This window comes from Candoia aspera, chromosome 4, assembly GCF_035149785.1.
Source record: "Candoia aspera isolate rCanAsp1 chromosome 4, rCanAsp1.hap2, whole genome shotgun sequence".
Lineage (NCBI taxonomy): Eukaryota > Metazoa > Chordata > Lepidosauria > Squamata > Boidae > Candoia > Candoia aspera.
Genome location: NC_086156.1, coordinates 97,358,613 through 97,380,830, shown reverse-complemented (window position 1 = coordinate 97,380,830; position 22,218 = coordinate 97,358,613). Strand labels below are relative to the sequence as shown.

Sequence of the window (22,218 nt, the reverse complement as noted above, 5' to 3'; positions counted from 1 at the left end):
AATTAAAACACTACTGATAAACTGGAATTGCTAAAGACAAATGCCTTCACAGTAGGCTGGGGATGAGATGAAGACAGCATCATGAAAACATGTCCTCTGAAAATGGTTAGCAGAAATCTTCATGCCGCAGTTAATCATAATAGTATGGATGAGCCCAAAGACTGGGGAGACCAAGGTTCATCTACTTGTGGCCATGGAAATTCAGCAGGTGACTCTGGCTGTCACACTCTCTCAGCCCAACCTAAGCTGCCTTGAGCTCTATAATAAGAACAACAAACCCCATCTGAACTGGGAAGTGAGGTTAAATAACTCAGTTTATAAAGGAGACTGTCATGAGTAAGGATGGCGAGCCGCATTTCTTGGTTTTCTGAAGACATTTCCAAACGTCTCTCCTTAATTTCTTGTTCCTCCCTCTTTCAATGGGAGTAGGAGTTTGTTAGGATTGATGTCCTAACAGCCAGGAAACACGCTGAGACAAGGAAGTGGTCTCTAATGTTTTATTGCTAGTACATAACAGGAATCCTAACAAACTAAAGAAGCGTGGGAAAAACCCAGACATATAAACCCCAAAGGTTAAGGCGGTCCCGATCTGTGTCTCTTTGAATGGCTGACCAATTCCTCAGTGCTACGCATGCGCTTGACAGTCTGGATGGGAGCCCCCTGCTCGCCATCCTTACTCATGACAGAGACTAAGTAGAGGAGGAAATGGGTAGATTTCTTAAATTCTTCCCCAAATCATGGATGGACAACTTGAAATTCACATGTGCTCCCCAACCACCCTTTTTTTGTAGCTCAAGACTACTTTGCTTAAATTCAATGAAACATCGATTTTCAGAGGTGCAACTGAAAACGGGTTTTAAGTCTTCACTAAATGTAATGCAGCCATTTTCAATTAGCATCCATCCAGATCCCTACAGAAAATGGTATTTCAACATCACTGCCACGTCCCTATAACTGTTCAAAATAAAGTGCAGCCCCATCTGAAAAAGATTCCTCCTCAACTCCTGCTTTGCAAAACCTGTCAGAACTCAGGGTCCCCTTTTCTCATTTATCATCATTCATTCATCAAATCTGCCCCCGGCTCTCCCAAATAATGTACAATAAAATCTTCCCTATACAGAATTCTCTCAGGCTGTGAGTGGTAAATGTCTAACTGTCCAGCAACTGCAATCATCAGTCAACATGTGCAGAGGTCAGAAAATTAGTCCAACAGCTCAGACTTGACCCAGACCAAAGCGGTTTTGCTTTAATCACTGCCTGGAAAAAAAGCATATCGGCAGGAATAAAGAGATTAAATGGCAAACTGGCAGCTCCTGTACTTGAAAAATATGGAAACTTTGGAAAAGCTGTGCTGAGAACTGGAGCACCTGTATTTGAGTGTCACTGCCCAGGAAAGGCACGTGGGCCGGCTGAGGTGCCCAGCTTCTTGGTTGACCCAGCCTGTTCCAAGAATTACAACTCCAGGCTGGCTGGCTTCCACCAATAACCTTTTGCAGATTAAGAGATTTGGGAACCAAAACAGCTGCTGCCAGTCCTGAATGAATCACAGCGGAGGCCCAGAAGAAAAGCTGATAATATCAAGGGCAAGCCAAGGTATTTCCTGTCCCTAGAGCAGTGTTTCTCAACCTTGGCAGCTTGAAGATGTGTGGACTTCAATTCCTAGACTTCCCCAGCCAGCAGTGCTGGCTGGGGAATTCTGGGAGTTGAAGTCCACACATCTTCAAGCTGCCAAGGTTGAGAAACACTGCCGTAGAGATTCAATTATGCTCCTAAATACTTGCTTTTGAGCTTGGTCATCACTCCACTCTCAGATTATGAGGGATGCTCATGAAAAGCAAGGGAGGATTTCTCAATGACATCTTCAAGGCCTACACTCAACTCTTCTCTATATCTCCCCTTATCTCTAAAAAAAGAGCTAGGGGTTTTCAGAAAAGGAAAAGGGACATGGCCAACCTAATTTCAATACTGCTGTGGCACCCCATTCTTCCTACTCTGCAAACTGTTTTCCATTGTAGCCCACCGGCAAGAGAAAATCCCATTTGCCCTGATTGCCTTTAACCACTTTTAGCAGGACAGCTGGTTTTAATCCAGTTTAGTGCTGCCTGCCTGTGTGGCAGTCCAGTTTGCTAATACATGAACTTCATTAAGCCCATTACATAAAGCCACAGCTCCAGTGTTTCTTCCCCCTCCATTCTGCCTGCAGTTCTGCCTTGCTTAAACAGGTCAGCACACATTTAAGCTGCAATTCATGCCAGTTGGGAAGCAGCTGAAAGGAGTTGGTGACAAACATACAAACATGTTAAGTCTTCGCTGCAACTGCATAAGGTGGCCTGGGAAACTGCAAGAATCAGATGGCAGCTATCATTGCTTCATTCTCAGAGCAAAAAGAAAAGAAAAAGCAGATATAAAATGAGGAATCAGCCGTAGGATCAAGAAGACAAGGGAACAAAAGTTTTCTTGACAAATTCCACTCTCCCAAATGATACAATGTGCATCCTGTAGTAGACGGTAAAACTTATGGAAAGTTTTGGAATTTGGGAAAATGGGGAGATCAGGACGATCAGGCAAATTATTTCCTCCCTCTCTCTCTTGCGGATTGCTTCCTGTAGCACATCCGATCAGGCTGTGACCTTGGTTGTGTCACTGGCAATTAAAAATTCACCTGGAAGCCAACCTAAATGTTGTTCTTGGGAGGGGGAAATGGATGATTGCAGAATGATTGCAAGTGGGCTGTTTCCATCTCTGTGCAAGCAATGAATGGCCATCATAGAGTTTATATGTCTAAGATAGATAATCATATCTTGTAGATAGTGATTGTTAAGAAGAAAACATGCAGCTGGGTTGCATCAGCTTAGTATACAATCCTATTCAAAAGTATGGGGTACTGAAATTTACCCAAGGACTCCAGAGTTGAATGCCATGCCCAGGTAGAACCCTTGGCCAGGAAAAGGGTGAGGATTTTATTGCAATTTACCTCTTTTTCCGCTTACTTAAATGCGCATATACTCCTAAATCATGCTGGCTGGGGAATTCTGAGAGTTGAAGTCCACACATCTTAAAGTTGCCAAGTTTCAAAAACACTGATTTAAAGGAAGCAAAAAAGGGCCTAATTCTCAGGATACACCAGTGTTTTCAGAGGCTAGATTCTGTCAATGCAGATTTGCTCTCTCTAAGTTTTGGGAGGATTTTATAAAATGAAGGACTCAGTTCCTGCTGGTTTTTATTTCTTGCTGGATTGGCACTTAACCAGGGAAACTTAGGGCATTTCCTCCCTATCTCATTAATATTTAGTCTTCCTGTCCTTGAGTCAGCAGAAAAACACATTATCACAATTTGTGCTGCTCCCATGGCCAAGCTTTATTGTGCCTCAGCAACAAGGCTGAGGAGTGGTGCTGTCCCTACAGATTTAATGGAGGACAGTTTCAGCACAATGATTGGTGGATTTCCTGGCTTCCTTCCCGCCCTTCCAGCATCATCAATTGGTTGGAAAAACAACTAGCAGTGGGGCAGATCATGGTAGGAGGAGTGGTCTGTCCAGTTTCATTCCAGGCCCATTCTATGTCCCACTGGCCAGTCAAATGGATTTGATTTGATTTGATTTTAACTTTTTGCCATACAACTATCAGTCTCCTGGGAGGACAATAGTCCATGTCAAGTCTGAACAACAAAACAAAACCCAATCTCTCAACTGGGATGGATTTGGCATGCAGTTTGACAACCTCTTCCTACATCATGCCTTACATGTTCTAATGACTGATCAGCAAGAACCTTTCTTTGGCTATAGAATTATTATACTACTATAATTCTCCTGGAAGACTGATCATCTTATGGCAAAAACACACAGGCACAAGCCTCATTCCCAGCTGGCAAGTCTACTCCAACAAACTAGATGTCCAGTCTCTCTTGCAGTCCAATCCAATGTGGACATAGAGGGTAATGCCAGTTAAAGAACAGGAAATTAATATTCCTATGTTAAAAAAAAATCAGTCTTCCAGGAGATTCTAGAGCTTGGCAAATCTAGGAGTGAGTTTTGACAAAGCCTTCTGGTCCTGCCATCCATCCAAACCCAGGTCATCCCCAGCACAAACTCACATTAAGAAGAGTGATTGGTAGATGTTTTCCTGCTGTTTGGTTGATGGGAAACAAAGCTGGGGTACCCATCAATCCCCCTTTTAAGGAGTCCTGTATATGATAAATAAAGGCACCACCATTTGGTAGCATCATGCCTGTGGAAGAATAAGGATCAGCAAAGGGTTGGCAAATTCTATGCTGGTTTAGTTTCCTGCCAGTTTAAGGACTGATAGATAGCAGTTTAACCTGGCTATAAGCAACAGCCTTCAGCCATTACTGAAAATTCTTTTGAGAAAGAAAACACGAAAGGAGCTAAAAAGCCAAGATGATATAAGCTAACCTACTGAAACCCAACTGGGATTTGGAGTAGGTCATCAAGGCTTTCCAAAACCCAATAGTTTAGACTATTATTAAATAACTGCACTTAAGAAAGCTTGAGATAACCAGGAATAGACCAACGCTGACAATGAATAAAATACTAGGTACCTATTCCATCTTTCCCTTTTTAATGGATCTCCTGTGATAGTGGAAGCCCCAGTAGGAAAGCACAGGAGGTTTAACAAATGTAATACAATAATATCTAGACCTCCTGTTAGATCCTGATCTGGAAGCACCTATGATTCTGGAAAAAATGGGATGGTCTTTAATAAATGTAAATTCCATCAAGGCTGCCTTAAAATCCGCCTCCACAGCTCCATGCGAAGCAGATCTCGCTCTTTTCGGATCCCGAGTAACACACTCTGGTTCTCATGAGCACGCCGGATCAGGTAAGGGATAACCTCTTCCACAGATCCATACGGGATAGATTTGTAGATGGCATAACCTGCTTGACCTACACTTGGCCAGAGAATAAAAACCAGATAAGAGAAAGGAGGTGAATATATTACAGGAAGAAGGGAGAAAGTGGGAAAGAGTCATGAAGAGCTTGGGACAAGACTCACCTAGTGCCAAGGAAACCTGGTCACACATGCCCAGCAGCTGCCCAAAGCTAATTGATCCAGTATTTTTGTTGATGCCCAGCTCTGACATCCTTAAATGGATAAAATAAACACAGACAGCAACAGGCATAAATTTAATACAGAGTGGAAAGCATCAACTGTAAGCTAGAAGACAATTCCAGCTTAAGCATGAGTTCATTGGCAGGTGTTCATCAAGGTGATGGGCATCCTAACATTTTCCAGATATCATCATCATCATCATCATCATCATCATCCTGCCTGTTTCATATATAACTCAAGGCAGCTTACATACCTAATATTCTTGTCTCCTATTTTTCCCACAACAACAACCCTGTGAGGTGGGTTGGGCAGAGAGTGACTGGCCCAAAGTCACCCAGCAGGCTTTCATGCCTAAGAGAGGCCTAGAACTCACAGTCTCTGGTTTCTAGGCCAGCACTTTAACCACTACACCAAACTGGTCCTCATGTTCCTGAACGTCAACTCCCAGTAGCTCAGCCAGCATGGCCAAAGGTGAGAGATTCTGTGAATTGTGACTCAACAAAATCGGGGGGGGGGGGCTAGCCGCCCCTCCCCACTGCTCTGCTTTATGCAAATCACTTACCCAAAAATATCAGTTTCATTTTTTTGCCCCTTTATATCTAATCTCCCACAACTTTGGGGAAAACAAATGAACATTTGCCTATACTTGTGCACTAATTTTTCTAGGCCTCCAGTCATTTTGACCTTTCCTTCCCAGTTGTGTTAAAATGGAAAACATGCCATCTCTTGAGCATGAAGTGTGTTGGTCAACTGCATATGAAGTCTGAGACATGGATGAAGATTGTAATGCTGCTGGCTGAGTCACAAAAGTAGCAGTGTCTCCCTACAGGAGTGTTTCTCAACTTTAGCAACTTGAAGATGTGTGGACTTCAACTCCCAGAATTCTGGAAGTTGAAGTCCACACATCTTCAAGTTGCTAAGGTTGAGAAACACTGCCCTGGAGCAAGGTAAAACAGTTCTGTTCCCCTGCCCCAAGAGTGGACAGATAGGGGTTGCCAGACCCTTTCTTGCAGTCCCTAGGTTTCTCCTTAAAAAAACCCAACCAACCTGTGCCCTCTGGCGCGAAGTGTTGTCTGCTTTTCCTTTACATGTTCCATAGAGAGAAGGTATGGAAGACCTTTTATCTAAACCAGTGTTTCCCAACCTTCTCGGCCTTCAGCTGTAGAGACCAACTCCCAGAATTCTCAGCAATGTCACTATTGACTAAATGCTCAAAGTTGAAGTTTACATATCTGGAAGGTACCCAGCTTGGGAAACACTGATCTAAATGAAAGTTTGCAAGGTTCCCAGCTTATTGCCTTATAGTTTCTTCCTTCTGGGCTTTCAGGTGGCAGGTTTTTAGGTTGCACCTTCTATGTGTAACCTGGAGAGCATTTAAGGAGGTGGTAGGGATTTGTTCACAAAATCATGCAACATTTTAGTGGAGGTTTTATTACTCAGTCCCTCCTCACCCCTTTTGCACCTACTATACCTTTGCACAGCATGCGTCACAGAGTCTTCATTGTGTGTGGCCACAATCATCTCAAATCTTCCCTTGACTTGAGATACTTGGTCCAAGCCAAAATCCAGACAATGCCGGTAACTGTTTGCCAAGGAAAAGGGAAGGGGCATTACTGCGGAAGGAGATTCCCCACAGAAAGCTTACAAGTAGCACACAGCAGCACAAAGTTACAGTTTGTAGGCTCTTCTGAGTTTTCCTCCTTTGCTACTTTTCCACAGCGGCTTTCATGCCAATAGGCTGTTTTTAATTTAATGCCTGTGGATATATTAAAATAGGCACTCCTGTCAGTCCCACTAGGTGGACCAGACTGTGAAATCAACTCCTCAGGAAGGCTGAAATGACTTTTATTGAGATTGGCTATAATATCAGAATCTTGCAAGTCTGATTATGCTGTACCTCCTCCTCCTCCTCCTCCTTATAGTTTAGTGAATTAGGGAGGAGTCTGTCTGAGACGCTTCCAAATGTTATCTGGATGTTCTGGATTTAAAAAATGTTTCAGCCCCTTTTGCTTAGGCAACAGCTTCTGCCTAAGTCCATCAAGGTCATCTTCCTTATTCTCCACAACTCCATATGAACAACAGATAACAAGATAACAACAACAATAATAAAAGAGATAATAATCCAGATAGTAAGAGGATTCTTCCTGTCCTTTTATTCTATACTGCTTTCTTTCTTCCTTCTCATCCATCCACAACCAATGTCACAGACTTCTACCCAGTTATCAATAGTTGTTTTTCATTTTTGAGGTAGTCTTTCAAAGGTCCCAGCCACTAAGCCATTGGATTGTTCTGGGGATGTCCACCTGAGGTTTTATTCATCTCTACCAATCTCATGGTACCAAAATCTGCAATACCTTGGTCTCTTGGTCATGAGTGATGCAGCTGTGGCTATACATCAGTACCAGTAAAGAAAGACTTGAATGAGGAGGACTAAGCTTTCCCCGTGTCATATTCAGGGCCTTCCAAACGGAACAACAGTTCTGTTGAAAAAGTCCTCACCTTTCATTGGTAGCCTCCCAGCTGGGCTGTACAGGATCAGGGTACCCTTTTTCCTTTGCCAGTTTCCGTTCTTTGTTCAGATAAGCCCCCCGGACCAGCTTCACTCCAAAACTGACACCCAAGCGTTCTGCAAGGGCCACATCCTGTTTCAGGCGCTCCAAAGTGTCCTGGAAGAAAACAAAACTAGTCAACAACAAAACAACTGCTATGGAATATTAAGAGAGTCCCCTCAGTTGTTATGGTTAGAGTGGATTTTTTTTTTGATTCCCAGGAAGTGTGATGAATAAAATATGAGAGGGGACTCTAGGAATGAAGACCCACCTTGAGATATGCTTGATATGTGTTCCAAATCCATGGCTGTTGGGTGTTCCAAGTAGCCATCATTGTCATGGTGACTAGTGTCAGGGCAGGGTTGATATAAGTGTATTCTGCATCTACCAGAACACGGACTCCTTTTTGTACAGCATACTATATGGGGAGAAGATAGGCGACATGATTCATCAAGAAGACAGGTTAGGGATGATCTAGCCTTCAGGTACTTGGGTTGCTGAAGATTTTACTTAGTTCCATTCAGTCCTCCAGAAACCACTGAGATTTAAGAATATACTACAGTCAACAACTACAGATTCCTCAAAGTCCCTTCTCCAAATCCAGCAGTGGTACAGACATCTGTAAGGCACTTTCCCCCAACTATAGAGATGTGGAGCATTACAACTTCACATTAAAGAGGTAAGCTTCATTCTTTATTTTTAGTTTAAGAACACTGTTATGGCATACATACAGGCCTACCCATGAAACAAATATAATAATTTTGTAACTTCTCTCCTCTATTTGAGCCTGAATATGCAGGGGTTCCCCAAGGCCTGAAATATATTTCAAGGGTTCCTCCAGGGTCAAAGGTTGAGAAAAGCTGACATAGGTTATAACTTGGGACAGAAATTCAAGCTTTAACATTGTTGCCAGAACAAGTTTTATTTTCATTTCACTGCCTAAACCAATGTAAAAGTCACATGGGAAACTTCAGTTAGTTTGGTACCTGTGCTACAGAATTCAGCCGCCTCAGTGATTTTTGGAAATGCTGGTTTTCTTCTTGGGTCAAGCAGCTGAAGGACACTTTCTGGTGGTAAGGGAAGAGGACAGACAACACATACATTTAAAAAACAAATCATTCTCCATAGAGTGAGTGAAAAGGGTAGAATCAAAGCAAACACGGAAGCAGAAAGAGAGAAGGTAAAAGGGAATCTGCTCACGTGTCCTGTCATGACGGCCACAACTCTTTCTATGCTGAAGTCTGACATTCCCTCCTTCTCTTGTAAACACAGGGTAATTGTTTTCTGTGGAGAGAGAAAATAAATGTATCCCAAATAAAATCAGAGTATGTGTCCTCATTCTCATCCCAAACTGCAGAATTAGGAATCAGAAGGCTGGCTGCACTTTTTTAGACCCAAGGGAGTGTCATAGCTTTGCAGATTTTCCACTTATGCTAGACCTTCCCTGTAAGCAGAAATCTAGCACGCTTACAGCCTCTCCTTGTTTAGTGACTGCAATTCGTTCCAGCCAAATGATCACTAAGCGAAATGCTCACTAAGTGAACCATGAGACTGAGAGATGCTGCGAAGATTGCTGGCTTCTGCTGTCTCATTTAGATAAAGTTCTCTTGTGCAGCAGCACCAGCATTACTCTCTGGCGTGTGTTGTTGTTAGGCGGAGAAATTTGGGTGTAAGTGGTTGGAAAAGACTTTTTTTACTACCGTTTACTACTGTTTATTACCACCGTGTTTGCGAAAGGTCGCTGTCTGAGGTAGTTGCTAAAGATGATTGGCTGTTTTGGATTACAGGTAGACCTTGCTTGACAACTGCCCTGTTTAGCGACCATTCAAGGTCACAATGGCATTGAAAAAGTAACTTTACGACCAGTCCTCACATTTACAACTATTGCAGCATCTCCATGGTTATGTGATCAACATTCAGGCACTTTACCGCTGACTTCTGATAAGCAGAGTGAATGGAGAAGTCGGCAGCAAAATTGCAAGCCGTGGTCACATGATGTCTTACTTAATGACCCATTGTGACTTGCTTAACGACCAAATCAGAAGTGATGTCATAAGTCTGTCGTGATCATGTGATGTTTGGCTTAGCATCCACATCATTTAGTGACAGAGTTGCCAGTCTCAAATGTGGTCACTAAGCGAGGACTACATGTACTGTGGATTGAGCTAGAACAGGGCTTTTTTTTCTGAAGTTCTGTCTGAATTTAGTTTGACCAGGAAAAAAAAATTCTTTCATGAACTTTCAGAGATTGCATTCTTCACTTGCAGTGCAAAGTGGCAGTCTAGCATCATTCTATTCCATGCACAAGGTGGGTCTTATTTTACCCAGAGTCCTCCATTCTAGGCAAAGCTACGTACATATCTATCATTAGCAAAATAAGCATGCTGCATCATGTGGTGACTTCGCAACTTTATTGTAGAAATAAAGTTCATAGTTTATAGTTTATAGTAGAAATGGGAGGGCAGGGTATTTGTTAATTGTATTTTGCAGATTATGTTTTGTTTTGAGTTAGTTAGGAGAATGAACAGAGATACAGACACCATTCCCGTAACATGCTTAACCCATTTAGCTGCTAATCCTGTTAAATCTCCTTTCTGGTGGTACAGTAACTGAGTCAAAGAGCACAGTTAGGGGGAATACCATGTCCCCATCCACTTCTTTAAAGAAGTACCTAGTATCCCATGAGCCCTTGCACTACAAGAGCAGTGTCTAGGCTCCATGATAATGATAGTGCCTTCCTGGCCAACCAGGCCACAGCAGGCGTGGCTAAATTGGCAACATCAGCCAATCCATGTTTGGGAGGCAAGTTCCAGGCTGGCAAGCCTTAGCTGTGAGTGCTGCAATGGAGAATCTTGTATTTTCAGCTTTTCTTTCATTTCCGGTCATTTTCCTGGAGGGAGGAGAACAAGGTAATGCCAACTGCTTGGGTTTGGTTGTTCACACGGCACAACTAATTAGGTTGTGTTAATATTGTCCTCAAATATAAACTAACTTCTTGCTCCCAACAGTTACTGCTTGACGCCATCCCACAGTACTCACACAGAGTTCAGCTGCCATCAGTGCCGTCACCTTCAGTTGCATCATGGGATTGGGAGCACCCCCCACTGAGAGATCCAGGCAGGTAATCATGGATTGGGCATTCTTGTCATACCACCCTTCCCTGGTGAGGAGAGAGCAGAAGGATGGCATTGGAACCCTTTCATATTTGGGTTTCAGTACTTCTGAAGGACTTGTTGATTGCTCATCAGTTTTTATCTATGTGATGCCACCCTTCCCTTTGGATTCAGTTCCATATGTTTGTCATGCTAGAGTGTGATGGTATGTTTAGTAGCTGTGGAATAATGGCATCTTTCCAATGGGTCAAAACAGTAGGTCCCCAGAATTTCCAGCATGCATGCCCTGTTGGCTGACATTCTGGGAGCTGTGGTCCCATCACCACCGGGAGAGTGCCATCTTGGGGATAGTTATTTATTTATTTAGGTGCCTTCAAGTCAAGTCAAAAGACTTCTGGTGATTGCCTGGACAAGTCCCTGCAGTTATTTTGCAAGATGGGCTGAGAGAGAGTGACTGACCCAAGGTCACACGGTTGGCTTCATGCCTAAGGCAGGACTAGAACTCACGGTCTCCTGGTTTCTCGCCTAATGCCTCAACCAGGCTCTCCTTGAGGAAATGCTGGCGAGGAATTCTGGAGATGGGGCCCTCAGACCTTGAGAGGGAAGCCGGTTGGGGAAACCTGGCATATGATGATAGTGGTGATCTCAGAGGGCTTTATGTTAATTAATGGAGGATCAGACTGTGAGTAACACGTAACCAGGAAAATTCAACAGAGCCTCCAAGCTCCCAGCAAAATTCCAATTGCTGGAGGAAGACTAGGGTATTTCTGCCCAAAAGACAGACTTTACTTGGCTGGCCATCGTGGCTAGGTGGACCTTCTTTTCAGTGGACTCAGCAAAATCACTTCCTCTTCTCACTTAAAACTTTTTTCCAGGGTTCCATGTATTATATCAAATCTTGCTGCAGTTAAAGTGTGAGAAACTACCCTTAACACCTGATAACCACTTCCTCAAACCCAAAGCCAGGGCTGTAGATAGCTTTGTATTGTCTTAATACATACTGGAAACATCGGAAGAGGATGTATGAATCATGTTTCCCTTCTTAAGCTGTAAACTTGTGTGACTCTTTTCACCTTTTCAGCAGATGTGTGAGCTCTCCATATCTCTGTAACACACCCCCTCATTGATTTGCAAGCCACAAACTGCCAGCTAGCTAATTTGTTGTAAAGCGACCTTCCCCCACTCCAATGCCCACCAGATGGGTTGGAAAACGTCTGGCAACATCTCCCAGCTAGCAGATCCAGGAGATGATGACTGATAATGTTTGAAGAAGGTTGTAATACTGGGATTGAAATTCACTCTTAGTAGAATAGTTATTATACACTTAAATTAGGGGGGGGATACAGGCAAGGTTAATGCATCCATGAGCACAACTTTTAGCAACTTTAGTCAAAATGCTATGCCTGTCATAGCCTGCAAAAATTCCTAGCTGCCGTGGATACTCTTCCCATGACCAAAACATAATCCCAAAGATTCTAAAATAAATCCACATTTAGGATCACATAAAATATTCTCCTAGTCCCTTAATTTACTCTCATTCTGAAAATTTATACCCTCCCAGACACCATCTCTCTGTCCTCCAATTTTCTCCAGGATCACCTCCACTGTTAGGCAGGGTAAGATGGCTGTCTCAAGTAACATATGCTGATAAAAGCAAAATGAATAGAACTCTGTGTACCACTTCAGTTGTTATTTATCTCCCAAAGCTATATAAACCTCAGGTGTAGTGAGAAGCATATCCTGTAATAAAGTTGAAATAAGATTCAGTGGTCATCTGGTCAAGCATTGGCAGATGTGTCAGACCACTGTCTTGCACTTTTTCCATCTGTGCAAAAACTCCTCTGCTGCTAGACTATCTACCAGCCCTTCATTCACCTATACTCACCCTTCTTTTTCCTCTCCTACATCTTCCTCTATGGGGACAGCAAGGAGAGGCCGGACCCCCAAATGTTGGAGTCGTTGCAGTGTTTCTTTGATCTCTTTGTGGGTCTCACCAGCCACAAATTGCCCATACAATGTAAGACGAAGCGCAGAGCTCCAGAGACGTCGCCCCAGAATGCGTCGAGTGAGGGAAAGGAGCTTTGAGGGCAAAGAAAAATATCGGATATGTGGGCAATTTCCAGATGGGAAGCTGTATTTACTTGGAAAGAGAATCTTGAGTAGGACTACCAGATTTGGTCAGAAAAAATGCAGATGACCACTACATGGAAACAAAGAGAGTTTTCTGTATCCCTTTCCCACCATCTAGTAATTATCTGGATTTTTGTAGTCTCAATATGGTAGTCCATCTTGAGATACCTAAAAAATTAACAGATTAACTATAGATTAAAAGTTAACAAATTAATTACTACAGATTATTTCTTCCAATAAGAATACAATTCATGTATCTGAGACAATGGACTTTAGTCCACCAAAACAATGTGCCCAATTGCCATCTGTCAATCTTTACACCACAAAACCACCTATTAACCTGCAATCTATACAAGATATCAAAACTATCTTTAATCATTTGTGCGAGTGCCATAAGACTTATTTTGCATAAATTAGTCCATGATTTATTCTAAAAACTCTTATCACCTGTCCAATCAATAGTGCAGTCAGGTTAAGTTATTGGGGCAACTTCCAGGGTCAGCATGAAGATATTAGAAGGAGGCTCCCAAAACTTAATAAATTAAGATACACATTCATCATTTAAAATGACCTTCTCATGAGATCATTAAAATTACTCTCTGGCACATACTTCCAACCGAACATCATGGAAACCCAAGATCAGAGATGATGATTGAGAAGAAATGGGTTGTAGGTTATATTAGGAGTCAAAGTCTCACCTTAGGTGCTTTCTGCACCAGCCATGGAGAAGAGCAGAGAAAGAAGACCAGCAGTCCACGAGTGAGTTCCCATTTGCTCTTGAGGCGGAAAACCTTCCCATCATCCAGGTTTAGTGAACTATAAGAAGACTGGGGTTTCTCTGAAGCAGTTTGGGGGGCTGGTTTGGAAGATGAGGATTTCTGGGTTGCCACCTGGGGGGCCCAGTGGGTTACTACCCTCCGGTGCAAGAAACGAACCCCACAATGCAGCATGCCACCAGCTCGGTCTGAAGGTCACAGTGCCACCTCTGAGAATGTAGCATCTGGCGTCTGTCCCATTGTGCATGGGAGCAAGCTTGAAAGATGGGGAGGGTGGAGGAAAGAGTGCAAGTACAGGCCAGTAAGGTGCAGCTTCAGCAGATTATTGGGGGTAGATGGGAAGCAATTCACTAGGGCAGAAAACCTGCCAACAAGAAGTCATTCATTAACATCAAGATTCCTGGCATTTCGAACTCATTGGCTTATTCTATTCTTTTCTGCAATCTGGTAGTTTCCAGGTCTGTTCAATTTCAATTTCTATAATTCCCAGCCATTATGTTAGCTGGGAGACTATGGAAGGTGAAGACCAAAACATCTGAAGGCCACAGATTAGGGAAGGCTGCTCCATCCTGTAAGATTCTAGTTTCTTTAGAACAGAAGTGGGCACTGATGTTCCTCCAGATATAGCCGAACTATATTCCAGAGCATTTCTCACCATTAGCTAGGTTACCAGGGCTGCTAAGAATTGAAATCACTCCTTATGTGTTGGTCCTCACACATTTATTAGTATTATTACTAGGTTCCATTTGTTCTCCTTACACTGACTTGAACCCCACACATTTTGGATTCTGTGCTGTACCTTAGTTCCCTTAATTTCCATAACAGATGCCCCCAAACTGGTGTCCCTCCAAATATGGCAGATGAGAACTAGTGTCAGCATCTCTAGCCAGCTGGGAGGAGTGCTCAGGTACTTTTTGCAGTGCACAATTTCTATTTATCTCATTTTGCCAATTATCCATGCAAACCAAAACTGAAACTGTCATGTACACACAACCATTTAAAACTGAATATGTTTTGAACCTGAAAGAGCTGTTTTGAGTTTGAAACAGCTTGCTTTGACCTTGCTGGAAGTGTTCTGTTCTGACCATTTTTGAATTGTCCAGACCCTGTTTCAAGCTCAGAACACTTCTAGTAAGATCAAAAGAGTTGCTTTGCACTCAGAACACAAAATGTTTGAATTCAAAATGTTTTGCTCACTAATATTCAACAGAATTGCTGGGCAAAACATTTTTTTGAGAACCAGGTTGGGAAAGGCTAGCTGCAAGCAGAGAGATGCTACCTCTAAGATAATTTGCTTTGTAAGTCTTCCCTGTCCTTACAAATATGGATGTTTATGCATCTCTATTTCTCTAACAGCTTTGCTTTGTTCAGTGCCCTGACACCTCACTCCCTTTTAAAAAGATGATGTCTTTTGCAATAATTAGTACTGGAGTCTATACTTCTGGGATGCTCACTTCTACCACAGATAAATCTTAATAGGTTTGGGTCTGAACATCCCTAAAGAATCCGATCACTACATCTCCAAATCCCTTCATCTTACACCTTTGCTCTTTTATCAACTCTCTCTGTGGAGGATTTTAAAGATTAATATACAGTTGAAACCAGAGATTTTCTTTTGGGATTGATGGACAAACAGTTGGAAAAGTCTTGGAACTTTGTTTTGTATATGATAACGGCAGTGAGATTATTGTATACCCAAAGATGGAAAGATTCGGCATTACCCACAATGGAGGAATGGTTGGTGAAGATGATGGAACTTGCTAAGATGGCTAAATTGATTTCTTTGATCAGAGAAAAGACAATATTTATGTTTATTGCTGACTCTAAACCCCTTACAGACCTTTTGCATGAAACATAAAAAAGTGAACTTACAATTTATGGTTTTGATGATTAGACAGAATACAGAAAGAAGAGAGTTATGTTGTAACCATAGAGTAAGAGGTAGATTTATAATTGTATTTATACAATTATAAAGGAAATGGGAAGCCACTTCTTTGCATCTTTTTTCTATTTTTCTTTTACCTTTCCCCCCCCTTTCTTGTACTTTTAGCTTTCTCTTTGATTTCTTATTTTTTATATTAGTTTGAATTAGTTTTTATCTTTTAAAAAAAATCTTCAATAAAATTATACAACCCCGCCCCATTCCTTCTGTGCTATTACTTGAAAAATTGGAAGGCCCTGCTTGAAAATGGGGCAACACAAAACGGAGAGTGTGATTTTGATATTCCTCTATGGCTAAATGCTGTGACTTCCAAGATCTCTCAAAGACCAGCTAAGTGCAGTTCAGAGTTAGTGAGATGTTGAGTTTGTAATTGATGGGTTTTCTAAATCTCTTCTCCAGGTGTGCTGCGGCTGCAGCTCACAGAATTCTCAATCTGTAATACCCATGTTGGTTGAAGAGTCCAGGTATTGTAATCCCACTGTGTGGACGAGTGTTTTAGTTACCTTCCAAGGTTAGGAGAAAAATGTTCTCTTCCTTTAAACTAAAATGGAAGAAATGTGTTCTTAACGGACACCTCCACCCTCAAGAGGTGAAGTGGTATCCATGACAGGATGCTTTCTTGGTGGTGTCCATTAAGAAAACATATTGTCCCAAGCAGGTCACTCTGCACAGATGTTCTAGAAGTTTTTTGGCATCTGTTGAATACTGTCATTGGAGCCTCAGGTTTTTAGTAACATGATTTTAACACATTTGCTATTTTAGCTTTAATTATCCTTTCCTTTCCTTTTTAAGGTTTAAAATGTATTTTAAACAGCCTTGGCTGACTTGCCATTCGTAACATTACATAGATAATTTTTAAAAATGTTATTGGGGAATGTATTTTGGGTTTTATTGAATTCTAAGTTTGGTGACTGCTGAAGAACTTGGTTAAAGAGCAATACAAAAATGTTACAAATGATCAGAAATAAATGGCTGAAATATAGACCCACAATCTTCTCCAGGATCAGTTAGTGCAGGCCTTGGAAAGGCCTAGTGTTTGCATGGCTAGTATGGTGTGGCAAAGGCAACTGAGACAACAGGCAAGTTAGTGGCCCTTTGGAGTAGATGATAGAAATACAAAGCCTGTCACAACTTTTTTTCTGCACTGTACAAGCATGTGTGTGGAATAAATAAACTAGTGGTACTTAAAAAAGTAATGTGGATGAAGTCTAATACTCTTGACTGTTGACTTTGACTGGAGAGATTCCAGTTTAAATCCCCATATGAACGAGGAAAGTTACTGGATGACTTTTGAGTTCTACCAGCAGATGACTCCCCCCCTCACAAAGCTGTTGTGCTGTTACTGAATCAGCCACTATCACCCAAGTAACGTAAGGCTGTGAATTTCAAGGGACTTGCAGAGGGTGAATGTCTACATGATGACAAATTGCAGATGTTTTCTGAATACAGCCTTGCTGTCCTATCCATTTTATCAAGTTGGCCCTAAAACCTTGGAAAATGGTTACTGTCTTACTCATCATGTAGACACTCACCATTTTCCCAAGGTTTTAGGGCCAACTTGATAAAATGGATAGGTGTGATGGTTGCCTTATTCAGAAAAAACACAGACTCACCAGCCAGGGCTAAGGATATCTGGTTTATTAAGAATAGAATGCAGACACGGAGAAAGATGGGAATGAGCACATGGCGTGCGAGGTAGCCGGTAAATACCCGCGGTGTGGACCTGATCCTACCCCACCCCCCATTGTCCCAAAGTCCTGACCGACGGTGAACCCGGAGTCTCGATGGGCGATCAGGGGGTGGTTCCGGAGTCTCGATGGGTGATCAGGGGGATTAGCGCTGATTACCTCTGTCCTCTTCCTGTGTCCGGAGCAAGTGTGTCCCCCATGGTAATGCAGAGATGTCAGGGAGATAGGATGATGGCTTCCCGGGTCAGGGCAAAGGCTCCTTTGTCCTTTATCTGTATTGTCTTTCAGTGCTTATGGGATTAGCACTGATTCTTTCCTCCCCCCTCCCCTTCACCGGAAAGGCATGTTCCCCGTTGTGATGTATGTATACATCACAACGGGGAACATGACATACTGCCTCCCCAAAAAAACTTCAAGGCGCCAGTTTGGAAGGATACGCTGCATGGAAGCGTGTGACTAGCCATTGCGCTGAGACATCCCGGGCATGCACCCACTCAGGGTGGGGGAAATGTCTCCAGCGGATCAGGTACTGAAGGGTGCCCCGTAGCCTTCGGGAATCTAGGACCTCCTTTATTTCAAAGTGCTGCTGCCCATCGATCATGATGGGAGGAGGTGGGGGGGTTTCGTTATGCCACTTTGAGGAGGTAGCCGGTTTCAGTAAGGCACAGTGGAACACCGGGTGTATGTGTTTCAAGTTGTGTGGCAATTCTAACTTAAAAGTTACTGGGTTGATTATTTCCACTATTGGAAAAGGGCCAATCAACTTGGGGGCTAACTTCTTTGAGGGCTGCGGAGACTTAATGAATTTAGTGGAGAGGTAGACCTTATCTCCCACTTTGAAGTCTGGCTGCGCAGCCCTGTGTTTGTCCGCATAATGCTTGTAGGTTGCTTGGGCTTCGGAGAGAGCCAGCTGAATGATTGGCCAAACGTTGGCTAGCTGAGCAGCCCAGTCATCTGGGGAGCAAGGCGGGGTAGCTGGCTGTGGCAACTCCGGGATCGGGACGACGTCTCATCCATAGAGTACCCGGAAGGGGGTGTGGCCCGTGCTCTGGTGCACTGCATTGTTGTATGCCACCTCAGCAAAGGGGACTAAGTCTACCCAATTATTTTGCTGGTAGCTTATGAAGGAGCGCAAAAATTGCTCTAGGATGGAGTTAAGGATTTCCATAGAGCCGTCCGTGTGGGGGTGCCAAGCAGTGGACAATGCCTGCTTGGTGCCAATCAACTTCAAAAATGCTTTCCAGAATTGTGAAGTAAATTGTGTACCCCTATCTGTGACCAAGCGGGAGGGGGTACCGTGTAATTTGTAAATGTGATTTAAAAAGAGGCGTGCCAGCTGTTGAGCGGAGGGAATGGAGGCGCATGGAATAAAATGGGCCTGTTTCAAAAAGTAGTCCTTAACCACCCAGATGACCGTTTTCCGCTGGCTGAGTGGTAAGTCTACGATAAAATCCATCGAGATTTCCTCCCAAGGGTGGGAGGGGCTTGCCACCGGCTGCAATAGTCCCTGGGGCTTACCCACTTTTCCCTTGGCCATAGCACATGTAGGGCAAGCAGCGACATAATCTTTTACATCCCTCCTAAGTGTAGGCCACCAGAATTGTCGCCTTACCAGATGTAACATTTTTACAAAGCCAAAGTGCCCTGCCATTTTGTCATTGTGAGAACGTCTCAGAACCTCTGCTCGCAATTGCTCCGGCACGTACAGGCTATTTTGTTTCCAGGCCAAATCATTTTCAAAAGAAACATTGTTTTTATTGGTTTGCAACCATGTATCCGTTTTTAAGGCTTGTGCGAACTGCTGTTGCAATTGTGATGAAATTGACATGCGTCTCCCCCCCCTTGCGGGCGGTTGTGCCGGAGTACGCTGCGTTCCAGTTTGGCTGCGCGTGACAGCTTGGCAACCCAGCTGTGTGTCGGTCCACACAGTACCTATAATGTCTGATGCCTGACTGGCATCCTGGGGCTGCCTAGAGAGAGCGTCAGCTAAGAAGTTCTTTCTTCCCGGTATGAACTTCAGCTGAAAATTAAAGCGGCTGAAAAATTGAGCCCAGCGAACCTGCTTGTGGCTGAGGCGTTTCGGGGTACTGAGCGCTTCCAGGTTTTTGTGGTCCGTCCAAACCTCAAAGGGGCAAGTGGCCCCTTCCAGGAGGTGTCGCCATGCCTCTAAGGCAGCTTTGACAGCAAAAGCCTCTTTCTCCCATACATGCCATCTCCGTTCTGTTTCAGAGAACTTGCGGGAGAGGTACGCGCAGGGCTTCAGCTGATCATTTGGATCCCGTTGAAGCAAGAGCGCCCCAATTGAGAAGTCAGAGGCATCTACTTGGACTACAAAGGGCTTGGTGGGGTCGGGGTGTTGTAGAACTGGTTCGGCTGTGAACAGGCTTTTGAGATGATCAAAAGCCCTTTGGCATTCAGGTGTCCAGTTAAGTAGTGCTCCCGGGTTTCGTGCCTTGCGCGTGTCTCCCAAACCCTTGGTGCGGAGTAAATTAGTTAGGGGCAAAACGATTTCCGCTAGTCCCTTGATGAACCCCCTGTAAAAATTAGAAAATCCCAGAAAACTTTGTAGTTGCCTCCTAGTGTGCGGGTGCTCCCATGCCAGGATGGCCTGGACTTTCCCAGGGTCCATTTCGATGTCCCTCTCAGAGATTCTGTAACCCAGATAATCTAGCTGAGATTTATGAAACTTGCACTTAGAAAGCTTGGCAAATAGCTCGGCTTTGCGGAGTTTCCTGAGCACCTGCTTAACCAAGCGTTCGTGCTCCTCTTCAGTCTCCGAATATATCAATACATCGTCTAAATACACAAGGACCCCCTTGAACAAGTGTTCGTGCAAGACCTCATTGATCAATTGCATAAATACCCCTGGTGCCCCTGCCAAACCAAATGGTAATACTTTATATTGGAATGATCCCAGTGGGCAATTGAAAGCCGTCTTCCACTCATCCCCCTCCTGTATGCGTATGCGGAAATAGGCTTCTCGCAAGTCCAGTTTAGAGAATATTTTCCCCTTTGCCAGATGTGCTAATATGTCTTTGATTAGGGGCAAGGGATATTTGTTTGATATGGAAACCGAATTCAATCCGCGGTAGTCCGTACAGAGTCTTAATGTCCCATCCTTTTTTTCTCTGAACAACACTGGGGCTCCAACTGGCGAGTTTGCGGGCTCGATGAAGCCTCGTGCTAAGTTCTTGTCCACAAACTCCCGCAATGCTGCGAGTTCTTTCTGGGTCATTGCGTAAATTTTTGGCTTTGGCAAGGGTGTGTTGGGGACCAGTTCTATCGCAGTCAGTCTTTCTGTGGGGTGGGAGTTTGTCTGCTTTGTTCTCCCCGAACACATCTGCAAACTCAGTGTACTTGTCCGGCAAGCCTTCCAGGGCCGCTGCAGCCAGATGTGTGGTTGTAGACGCCGCCCTCCCCACCGCAGCACGGGAAATTCGGTCCCCTGTAGGTGCTTGGTAGAAGCCGTCTGCAAACGTGATCGTCCCGGTTTCCCAATTTATGTATGGGTTCCTTCGTACCAGCCACGGAATGCCTAAGATGATTAAAGGGTGGCCCACCGGTGCCACGACAAATTTCAGTCTCTCCCGGTGGCTGCCTAACTGCAGCGCCACTTCTCCAGTGAATTGGGTGACCGGGCCCTCTCCCGCTGCCAAACCATCCAATTGCATGAACACTATGTGGTGCTGAAGTGGAAAGCAGGGGAGATTTAAATCGGCACCCACGTCCGGGTGCATTAGGCACCTAGAACAGCCTGAGTCTATTAGGGCCCAGACTTCAACCGACTTCTCAGTGGAACCTAACTTAACTTTTACGTACAGGGTGGGACAGTTGGCACTCACCCAGACGTCGCTGCGCCCATTCTCCTCCTCCACCTGCCCTCTGGCGTTTCTCAGGGCAGGTGGCTGGCGTTTCCCGCCGGTTCTTCCTGGTCGCTCTCCTCCTCTTCAATGGAGTAAGGTAGTTCTTTTGCTCCGATCTCTCCACTGGCCACTGGCATCTTTTTGGGCCCTACAGGTGGTTTGCCCGGCGTTTTTCCTGGCCTGTCAACTACCTTTGTTTTTGGGCACGCCGCCGCTTTGTGGTCCTCTTTCCCGCATCGAAGGCACTGCCCCTTGGCGAACCGTCACTCCCTCTCCTCTCTCCAGGGTTGGGATGTTGTCCTCACCGGTCCTGCAGCGGTTCGGGGTCCCTTTACCGTCGCCGCTTGTTGCGCTGCCCTCTTGGCTTGTAGGAAGGTTTCCTGGGCATTTTCTGCCTTACCGGCCAGCAGTATCCACTCATGTAGAGTGTTTGGGTTGTCTCTGCATAATGCCCACCTCAGAACGTCCAAGTTCAGGCCGTCTTTGAAACGTTCAATTAGGGTAGACTGCGACCAGTCCACCACCTTTCCAGCCAGTGCTTTAAAATCCATGGCATAATCTGCTACAGATCATTGCCCTTGGCTGATTCCCCTTAGGGATCTCTTCGCTCTCTCCTTTTCTAAGCGGTCTCTGAAGTGCAGATTTAGTGCCCAGAGGAACTCGTCGAATTCATTGAGCTCTGGGGCTTCTGCCTGGCATAGCTGCACATACCAGTCAGCCGCCCTTCCTTTAAGTTTGTTCGCAATGGGATTAATTTTGCCCTTTTCTGAGCGGAAATATGGCTCAAATTCTTCCATGTAGTTCTTGGCATTTGTTAGGAAGAAGAATAATGTTGCTGGGTCCCCGTCAAATTTGACTCCGAAGTCTTTCACCCCCGCTCCTGGTGGGCTCCAAACCACATCTGGTCGTCTGGGCGTACCTCGGGCTGCTGGGGTTCTCCAGTCTCGGTGTGGGGATTCCCCAAGCCAGACTCCGGGCGGCGTTGCCTCAATGTCGTGCCAGCTCCAGCCTCTTACCAGCGGTCGCGTCTCCAGGGTGGGAGGGGGGGAAGATGACCTCCTGGCGGATTCCGCGAGGTGAACTCTGCC

General features: G+C 44.4%; 1 protein-coding gene across 1 annotated transcript; it reads right to left on the bottom strand.

The window, feature by feature from the left end:
• Nucleotides 1-4,560: 4,560 nt before the first annotated feature.
• PRODH2 (proline dehydrogenase 2) lies at nt 4,561-13,818 on the bottom strand. Its single transcript, XM_063303032.1, has 10 exons — nt 13,560-13,818; nt 12,617-12,810; nt 10,658-10,778; nt 8,819-8,902; nt 8,605-8,685; nt 7,890-8,036; nt 7,569-7,735; nt 6,541-6,651; nt 5,013-5,101; nt 4,561-4,903 (listed from the first exon to the last, which is right to left on the bottom strand). Exons 1-10 carry the CDS (start codon nt 13,809-13,811, stop codon nt 4,734-4,736), a joined length of 1,416 nt encoding a protein of 471 aa, XP_063159102.1. The 5' UTR covers nt 13,812-13,818; the 3' UTR covers nt 4,561-4,733.
• Between the last annotated feature and the right edge of the window lie 8,400 nt (nt 13,819-22,218).